Source organism: Salmo trutta, chromosome 35 (assembly GCF_901001165.1).
Source record: "Salmo trutta chromosome 35, fSalTru1.1, whole genome shotgun sequence".
Classification (NCBI taxonomy): domain Eukaryota; kingdom Metazoa; phylum Chordata; class Actinopteri; order Salmoniformes; family Salmonidae; genus Salmo; species Salmo trutta.
In genome coordinates this window covers 39,063,194-39,073,729 of record NC_042991.1, presented here as the reverse complement: position 1 = coordinate 39,073,729, position 10,536 = coordinate 39,063,194, and the positions used below count along the sequence as shown (strand labels likewise).

The 10,536-nt window shown below is 45.8% G+C and overlaps 1 protein-coding gene across 1 annotated transcript in view; it reads left to right on the top strand.

The window, feature by feature from the left end:
- Positions 1-9,893, top strand: part of tdh (L-threonine dehydrogenase) — a 25,197-nt gene extending 15,304 nt beyond the window's left edge. Inside the window, exons 5-9 of the mRNA XM_029734421.1 lie at positions 1,367-1,516; positions 1,637-1,809; positions 2,414-2,504; positions 6,020-6,289; positions 7,853-9,893. Of these exons, the coding sequence (XP_029590281.1) occupies positions 1,367-1,516; positions 1,637-1,809; positions 2,414-2,504; positions 6,020-6,289; positions 7,853-7,992 (824 nt within the window). The 3' untranslated portion in view covers positions 7,993-9,893. The remainder of the gene's footprint in view (positions 1-1,366; positions 1,517-1,636; positions 1,810-2,413; positions 2,505-6,019; positions 6,290-7,852) is intronic.
- Positions 9,894-10,536: the final 643 nt, after the last annotated feature.

The following is a 10,536-nucleotide window of genomic DNA, read 5'->3' as shown; positions in this document are numbered from 1 at the left end:
GACCTGCTAAATGAACTAGTGTCGCCCCACAGCCACATCAGGACCTGCTAAATTAACTAGTGTAGCCCACAGCCACATCAGGACCTGCTAAATGAACTAGTGTCGCCCCACAGCCATATGGCACAGCCAGATCAGGACCTAACACAAGGACAACTCAGAGTATGCTATTCTTTTCTTCTGAAATAACTACATTTTCTTCATATCATGTGTCACGTCTACTCCCTCTCCCCCTCTCTGGACCATCCCTCTGGTCGGCGTCCTGTGGCTGGAGCCGCACGTCAGGGAGGGGGTACTGTCACGTCTACTCCCTCTCCGGCGCTCCTTGTCGCCAGTTTTCTCATTATTACGCACACCTATCACTATCGTTACGCTCACCTGCACCTCATGAGACTCACCTGGACTCCATCCCCTCCTTGATGACCTTCCCTATATCTGTCACTCCCTTTGGTTCCTTCCCCAGGCGTTGTTGTTTCTGTCTGTACGCTACTCGTGTTTCTTGTTTTGTTCCACGTTCGTTTATTTACTAAATTCACTCCCTGTACTTGCTTCCCGTTTATTACACGTTACATAATGCTTCTTTAGACCTGTCTAAAATAAATAATGGATTTATTGTGATGGTGGAGGCTATATTACATGGATTTACTAGACTTTTTAAAATGTAGATGTTTCAAAGGTCTGCATCAGTGGCTTGTTGTCTGTGTGTGGAAGCCAGGAGATGCTAAATGTGTTGATGTTAATTACCGGTCAATTACCGTGAGACCGACAGTTATTTGCTTGACAATCACCGGCTGACAAAATTTCGTGACCGCCACATCCCTAGTCGTTACAAACACGAAGGAAGCATTAACCTGATTCCCGTTTGGCTAACGTTACATTTATTAATTCATTAATTCAGGAGACTGTAAACTTGTCCGTTAGTTTGCTTTAAAATGTCTGAAATGTAAATAGAAAAGACATCTGGAGGGTTCCGTAGTTAAAATAGGGAATGATTTGATTGGTTGTGATATTGATCCTTGTGAATAGCTTCTTGTACAGAACGTCACCAGGAACTGAATGTGTTTTGAACAGTTCATGTATGATGATTGGCTGGTCAAAACTGTCAACTACAATGCCTGATGAATGGTGATTGGTTCGTCAATAACCTGTAATGAACTGTCTGCTACAATGACTGATGCAGGGCCAGCTAATACTAAGTAAGTCTATAGGAATTGTCCAGGGCACTGTTTAACCAACTGTTCTAAAGAGTACCATTAGTCATTCTCATCCAAAATCCAGAAGACATTACAATTATACTAGAGGCTTTTAGTGAGACCACTGTTTTATATTGATGCTTGTTGTTTCTATGGTGCTTCCTGTTTCTCCTCAGGCCCCTTCATCTACTCTGACATCCTGGACTATAAGAACCTGCGTGAGATTGTGGTGAACAACCGCATCACGTGGTTGGTCCATTACAGCGCCCTGCTTAGCGCCGTGGGAGAGGCCAACGTATCTCTGGCTCGCGACGTCAACATCACTGGTGAGCAACGGAGAAACAGTCATCTTGGCTCAACCTAGATCCTTGCCACATCAAAGCTTCATTTTAACCTGGCCTGGGAGGTGCCCAGAGAGAGTAACTATTGAACTTCCTGTTCCTCAGGGCTCCACAATGTCCTGGACATTGCAGCGGAGCACGGCCTGCGTCTGTTCGTCCCCAGCACCATCGGAGCCTTCGGGCCCACCTCGCCCCGGAACCCGACCCCTGACCTCTGTGTCCAGAGACCCAGGACCATCTATGGAGTGTCCAAGGTCCACGCAGAGCTCATGGGAGAGGTGAGATAAAAACACATGCTAGCGATACAGAAGAAATGACCAATCAGCATCCAGCCTCAAGACATTCAACCTCAGTCCAGAATCAGAATCATCTTTATTCCCCATTTACAAGTACCAGGAATCTGATCTGGTGAATTTGATCTGGTAAATCTGACCTGGTGAATTTGATCTGGTAAATCTGACCTGGTGAATTTGATCTGGTAAATCTGACCTGGTGAATTTGATCTGGTAAATTTGACCTGGTGAATTTGATCTGGTGAATCTGACCTGGTGAATTTGATCTGGTAAATCTGACCTGGTGAATTTGATCTGGTGAATCTGACCTGGTGAATTTGATCTGGTAAATCTGACCTGGTGAATTTGATCTGGTAAATCTGACCTGGTGAATTTGATCTGGTAAATCTGACCTGGTGAATTTGATCTGGTGAATCTGACCTGGTGAATTTGATCTGGTGAATCTGACCTGGTGAATTTGATCTGGTGAATCTGACCTGGTGAATTTGACCTGGTGAATTTGACCCCTTCAGTCATCTGAAATCATTGGTCCGTAATGTCGCTATAAGTGAAACATCTAACCCTTTATTGCCTGTCTTCCCTCCAACAGTACTACCACCACCGCTACGGCCTTGACTTCCGCTGTCTGCGCTACCCAGGAATCATCTCTGCTGACTCACAGCCTGGAGGAGGAACGACAGGTGAGAGACACACACACACCCCCTCCCCAAGCACACACACACACCAAAGCGGTACACCAGGCTCCTCACTGTCATAACTCTATTTCAGTCCACCCTCCTGACTTCAACGTGTTGTTGGGGGTTATGTAACAGGGACATGTTATAGAACATTATGGTCATGGCCTTCAGCAATTTTAGCCAGGTTGATGACGTGAGAAAGTGATGCAGTATGTAATCCATGTCTAAACCCCTTGCCTTCCTTCCCCACACCCCTCCCACCACTCCTGGTTATCCAATGGGGTAACCTCACTTTGGGACAGGGTTGTGGTTGTTGCTTTGGTAACTGTAAGGAAGTTAGTCTTGTCTAAGCCAGAATTTTTTGAATGTCCTGTTTCTGTAGCCAGTGTGAGGCAGCTTGATGTTCAAGCTAGTAAACCCCCTGGACACAGCCTGGTCTCATAGACTAGACGTAACACTGGACACTGAACTTGGTATGACATATTACGTTTGGTATGGTTACATAAGACAGATGGTTACTTATGGAAAAAAACGAAGGTAGGGTGGTTGGTACGGGTGGGCATATAATGCGATCGTATAGCAACCCGAAGGTTGCAAGTTCGAATCTCATCACAGACAATTTCAGCTAATTAGCAATTTTTCACCTACTTGCTACTTTGCAACTACTTAGCATGTTAGCTATCTCTTCCCCTATCCCTAACCTTATCCCTTTAACCTAACTCCTAAACTTAACCCTTCTAGCCAACCCTTTAACCTAACCCTAACCTTAACCCGAACCCCTAGCCTAGCTAACATTAACCAGCTAGCTAATGTTGGCCACCTGGCTAGATTTCGGAACATATCATACGTTTCACAAATTTGTAACATATTGTACGCTTTCTGTAAGGTAACAAGGTCAGATTGCAGCTCTAACATAACCTGGTGAACAGTTGGGACAATGGAATACATAACAGTATCGTCTGCATACAAATGACTATTAGAATTTAACAGATAGACCAATATTAGTTATAGAAGTAGTCAAGAGAACAGGTCCTAGTATCAAACCTTGCGGTACGCTTTTTGTAATATCCAGAAAACTACACATAACACCATCAAAGATCACACTTTTTTAAAACTTTTGTTTACCTTTATTTAAGTAAGTCAGTTATGAACAAATTCTTATTTACAATGACGGCCTAGGAACAGTGGGTTAACAGCCTTGTTCAGGGGCAGAACGACAGATTTTTTTTATCTTGTCAGCTCTATGATTCGATCCAGCAACCTTTCGGTTACTGGCCCAACGCTATAACCACTAGGCTACCTGCCACCATCTACATATTGAATCCTGTCTGAAAGATCATTTGCAAACCACTTGCAAGATACCTGATCCAGGCCTATTTCAACCTTTGAATCAGACTGTGATGGTCAACAGTATCAAAGGCCTTGGAAAAGGTGATTTTTATCATCTAAACAGCTTAACACATAATCTAGAACAAGCGTAGCAGCTGAAACAGTGCTTTGTCCAGGTCTAAAACCTGATTGGTCCAAATTTATAATAGAGTGAGAATTTAAACATGTTCTTAGTTGACAGTTGGCCAGGGATTCTAAAAACTTTGCAAAGGCAAGATCGTTTGGAAATTGGACATTATTTATCTAAGTCAGAAGGATCTCCTCCTTCTTGTAGGGGGAGGACATGGGGTCTTTCCAGGTCTTAGTGAGAACACCAGGAGCAATTGTGAAGTTCAAGGGGTCCTAGGCCTATTGGCAACGTTTGGAGTTATTTGGCAACCTTATCAAAACATATAGGTCTATGGACTAGACTACATGATGCTGTGATACCCACCTTATCAAAACATATAGGTCTATAGACTAGACTACATGATGATAGGACAATAGGACCTGATGGAGGGACAAAAAGAGCCCTGAGTACCAGACCATTAGGACCTGATGGAGGGACAATAGAGCCCTGAGTACCAGGCCATTAGAACCTGATGGAGGGACAATAGAGCACTGAGTAGCAGGCCATTACGACCTGATGGAGGAACAATAGAGCACTGAGTAGCAGGCCATTAGGACCTGATGGAGGGACAATAGAGCCCTGAGTACCAGACCATTAGGACCTGATGGAGGGACAATAGAGCCCTGAGTACCAGGCCATTAGAACCTGATGGAGGGACAATAGAGCCCTGAGTACCAGACCATTAGGACCTGATGGAAGGACAATAGAGCCCTGAGTACCAGGCCATTAGAACCTGATGGAGGGACAATAGAGCCCTGAGTACCAGACCATTAGGACCTGATGGAGGGACAATAGAGCCCTGAGTACCAGACCATTAGGACCTGATGGAGGGACAATAGAGCCCTGAGTACCAGACCATTAGGACCTGATGGAGGGACAATAGAGCCCTGAGTACCAGACCATTAGGACCTGATGGAGGGACAATAGAGCCCTGAGTACCAGGCCTTTAGTGACGTGATGGAGGGACAATAGAGCCCTGAGTACCAGACCATTAGGACCTGATGGAGGGACAATAGAGCCCTGAGTACCAGGCCATTAGGACCTGATGGAGGGACAACAGAGCCCTGAGTACCAGGCCATTAGGACCTGATGGAGGGACAATAGAGCCCTGAGTACCAGACCATTAGGACCTGATGGAGGGACAATAGAGCCCTGAGTACCAGGCCATTAGGACCTGATGGAGGGACAACAGAGCCCTGAGTACCAGGCCTTTAGTGACCTGATGGAGGGACAATAGAGCCCTGAGTACCAGGCCATTAGGACCTGATGGAGGGACAATAGAGCCCTGAGTACCAGGCCTTTAGTGACCTGATGGAGGGACAATAGAGCCCTGAGTAACAGGCCATTAGGACCTGATGGAGGGACAATAGAGCCCTGAGTACCAGGCCTTTAGTGACCTGATGGAGGGACAATAGAGCCCTGAGTACCAGGCCATTAGGACCTGATGGAGGGACAATGGAGCCCTGAGTACCAGGCCATTAGGACCTGATGGAGGGACAATAGAGCCCTGAGTACCAGGCCATTAGGACCTGATGGAGGGACAATGGAGCCCTGAGTACCAGACCATTAGAACCTGATGGAGGGACAATAGAGCCCTGAGTACCAGGCCTTTAGTGACCTGATGGAGGGACAATGGAGCCCTGAGTACCAGGCCATTAGGACCTGATGCAGGGACAATAGAGCCCTGAGTACCAGGCCAATAGGACCTGATGCAGGGACAATAGAGCCCTGAGTACCAGGCCATTAGGACCTGATGCAGGGACAATAGAGCCCTGAGTACCAGGCCAATAGCGACTGGCCGTTAGCAAGTTTGGTAGGCTACTAATGACCATCAGCGGCATCAGAACGCAGTTTTGGAGACACCTAGTTACCGTGACTCAACGGTCACGTGGAATTTGACTCGTGACTGTCGGTGTGATGGTAATATGGTCACTGCAACAGCCCTACTCTAAATAGACTGAAAGTCATCAATTACTATGATCAGATCAAACCAATCTAAACCTCTCCTCCCCTCCTCCAGACTACGCGGTAGCCATATTCCACGATGCCGTCAAAACGGGGAAGTTTGAGTGTAACCTGAAGCCAGAAACGCGGCTGCCCATGATGTACATCGACGACTGTCTGCGTGCCACCGTGGAGATGATGGAAGCGCCCGCAGACACCCTCTCCATGAGGACCTATAACATCAACGCCATGAGCTTTTCCCCTGAAGAGCTGGCTCAGGAGGTCCAGAAACAGCTGCCGGACCTAGAGGTCACCTACGACATCGACCAAGTCAGACAGGCCATCGGTAAGATCAATACATTTCATTGATCCTTTAATCAGACTGGTTGGTTGGGTAGGTTGCAAAATTCCTAGGTTTTCCTGAAAACCCAGTTAGTGGATTCCCTCCTTGCTTTATTCCCTCCTGATTCTGACAATCATCCAACTGGGATTTCTGGGAATTTTGGGAAAAGTTACCCTAATACTGGTGGGTGATACCATTGAGATCAAAGATGGATGAACGAGGGAGACCTGTCTAAATGCGCCACTGAAGGGTCTTTTCCAGATTCTCTTGAACTTCCAAGCATTTATATTTGAGTTGAATGTAGAAACCTACAACAAAAGTCTCATGTGACAATTTTACTAACTCTTTTACAGCCTTTAGAGTAAGAAGACATTATATTAGCAGACGCTCTTACCCAGAGAGACTAGCAGACGCTCTTACCCAGAGAGACTAGCAGACGCTCTTACCCAGAGAGACTAGCAGACGCTCTTACCCAGAGAGACTAGCAGACGCTCTTACCCAGAGAGACTAGCAGGCGCTCTTACCCAGAGAGACTAGCAGACGCTCTTACCCAGAGAGACTAGCAGGCGCTCTTACCCAGAGAGACTAGCAGACGCTCTTACCCAGAGAGACTAGCAGACGCTCTTACCCAGAGAGACTAGCAGACGCTCTTACCCAGAGAGACTAGCAGGCGCTTTTACCCAGAGAGACTAGCAGACGCTCTTACCCAGAGAGACTAGCAGACGCTCTTACCCAGAGAGACTAGCAGACGCTCTTACCCAGAGAGACTAGCAGGCGCTCTTACCCAGAGAGACTAGCAGGCGCTCTTACCCAGAGAGACTAGCAGACGCTCTTACCCAGAGAGACTAGCAGGCGCTTTTACCCAGAGAGACTAGCAGACGCTCTTACCCAGAGAGACTAGCAGACGCTCTTACCCAGAGAGACTAGCAGACGCTCTTACCCAGAGAGACTAGCAGGCGCTCTTACCCAGAGAGACTAGCAGGCGCTCTTACCCAGAGAGACTAGCAGACGCTCTTACCCAGAGAGACTAGCAGACGCTCTTACCCAGAGAGACTTAGTCAGTGAGTCATTTAGCAGACGCTCCGATCCAGAGAGACTTACAGTCAGTGCATTCTTAAGGTAGCTAAGTGAGACGGACAACCACATATAGTAAGTGAATGTTTCCTCAATAACTAGCTGTCAGCGAAGTCAGTGCCAGTAATAGACATTCACATTATGAACACGCCCCCAACATGATGAACACGCCCCCAACATTATGAACACGCCCCCAACATGATGAACACGCCCCCAACATTATGAACACACCCCCAACATGATGAACACGCCCCCAACATGATGAACACGCCCCCAACATTATGAACACGCCCTCAACATGATGAACACGCCCCCAACATGATGAACACGCCCCCAACATGATGAACACGCCCCCAACATGATGAACACGCCCCCAACATTATGAACACGCCCTCAACATGATGAACACGCCCCCAACATGATGAATACGCCCCTAACATGATGAACACGCCCCCAACAAAATGGATCCTCTTCTCTTCTCTCCCTTTACAGCTGACAGCTGGCCAATGAATTTTGACGACTCTAACGCACGGAACGACTGGGGCTGGAAACATGACTACGACCTCCCGGAGCTCGTCCAGACCATGCTCAACTACATCGGCTCAGACTCGCGCATCTCACAGGCCAACTGAGGGGCCAGCGGTGGCGTGCTGCTGGGTGGCGTGCTGCTCGGTGGCGTGCTGCTCGGTGGCGTGCTGCTCGGTGGCGTGCTGGAGCAGTGTTGTTTCTTTGTACATACTGTAAAAAACATTGTTATAGAGGAGACAGACACGTAGTCTATACAGACTGTTGTTATAGAGGAGACAGACGTGGTCTATGCAGACTGTTGTTATAGAGGAGGGAGACACGGAGTCTATACAGACTTTTGTTATAGAGGAGGGAGACACGTAGTCTATGAAGACTTTTGTTATAGAGGAGACATTTACATTTACATTTAAGTCATTTAGCAGACGCTCTTATCCAGAGCGAGACAGACATGTGGTCTATACAGACTGTTGTTATAGAGGAGGGAGACACGTAGTCTATACAGACTGTTGATATAGAGGAGACAGACATGTGGTCTATACAGACTGTTGTTATAGAGGAGGGAGACACGTAGTCTATACAGACTGTTGTTATAGAGGAGACAGACATGTGGTCTATACAGACTGTTATAGAGGAGACAGACACGTGGTCTATACAGACTGTTGATATAGAGGAGGGAGACACGTAGTCTATGAAGACTGTTGTTATAAGACACGTGGTCTATACAGACTGTTGTTATAGAGGAGGGAGACATGTGGTCTATACAGACTGTTGTTATAGAGGAGGGAGACATGTGGTCTGGAAATAGTCACTGTATTCTCTCTCTCCTCTCTTTGTCATTTGGACGGGCTGTCTGTTTGTCTTTGTTTGTCTTTGTTCGTCTTTGTCTGTCTCTGTCTTTCTCCGTCTGTCTCAGTCTGTGTGGCAGAACGAGCTACTACAATGTGAAGGTTGGTCGCGCGAGAAATAGCGGTCTGACTCCCCTCCTCCGGAAAGGGGTTTGAACATAGGGACTGTAAGAACATTTATAGATGAAACATCTATAAATGACCTGCGTGGCTATGAATTGTTCACTCTATTGTACCATTGTGACATTTTCAAGGCAAACAAACAAAGAATATAGAATGTTCAATCTTAAACGCTTGAACTCTCTGTGGTGAGCTGATGTTCAAGGGTTACCTCTGTGTAAGGCTATTGTAAAGGGGTTAACGATTGTATAATTGTTTTTGCTAAGAGCTGAGAATTCAGGTATCAGAGGGTCTAAATGTACGGCCGTAATCACATTGAGTTAAAGTTTTAGATGATGAGTTTTACTAATATATAAGCGTTGTAATTTGATGCAGTTTAAAGTAAGAGAGAACGATTGAAACCCTTTTAAAATCTTTTCAAAATCATCGAACAGTTGTAACTCTACATGTGTGTTTTAATATCGATGTGTGGAGGCACACATCGAGTACCAGCTCACGTTTTTCTATTATTTTATGTTATTTCAGCTGTTTTTTTTCTCCACTGATTTCACTCTTCTATGTATTCTGTCTGCTGGTGATAACTGACTGGGAATCATGTTGACTCAATGTGCTTCTTGCACTGCTTGTATGTAAAGTTTGAATGTTCCACAGCTCCTCTGGAATGTTTGGCTGCGTCTCAAATGGCATGCTATTCCCTAGAGAGTGTCACCCTATTCCTTAAATATTCCCTATACACTATAAAAGGGAATCGGCTGCCATTTGGGATGCATCCTTTGACCGGTCAATTAGGTACTGTTTCCGTTAGTTCGTAAGTGACCTGTCAGGGATGTCCGTTTTCACTCCATCTGTTCGTCAAAGGGGTCCATGTGGATGTTATTAAAAAAGAGAAATGGTTTTGTGGTGGTTGTATGTTTTTCTTTTCGGATGCTATTGTTGTAAATGAATTCAATGCTTTCTGTGTGTAAGTCGGGAACAAATGTGTGTTCTTTCAATCACAAATCTGCTTTGTCATTAAAGTATCTCTTTCTGTATTAATTTAATATGACATGTATTTGTCAGGGACTGTGTACAACATGCCATTGCACCATCTTTATATAGATAGATCATTTTCATCTGTAATCCCCTGGGCAGAAAACAGTCAACATTAAAACATCAGTACAATCCTACAGTATAACGCACTGTTTTCCTCCTCACTGTTACAATGTACACAGACTCTTCCCCCTCACTGTTACAATGTAAACAGACACTTCCCCCTCACTGTTACAATGTAAACAGACTCTTCCTCCTCACTGTTAGAATGTACACAGACTCTTCCCCCTCACTGTTACAATGTAAACAGACACTTCCCCCTCACTGTTACAATGTAAACAGACTCTTCCCCCTCACTGTTACAATGTAAACAGACTCTTCCCCCTCACTGTTACAATGTAAACAGACACTTCCTCCTTCTATTCATCCCCTGAGCTAACAGCAGAATGCTATTGGTTTCCTATTCTTCCCCTGAGCTAACAGCAGAATGCTATTGGTTTCCTATTCATCCCCTGAGCTAACAGCAGAATGCTATTGGTTTCCTATTCATCCCCTGAGCTAACAGCAGAATGCTATTGGTTTCCTATTCATCCCCTGAGCTAACAGCAGAATGCCTGAGCTAACAGCAGAATGCTATTGGTTTCCTATTCATCC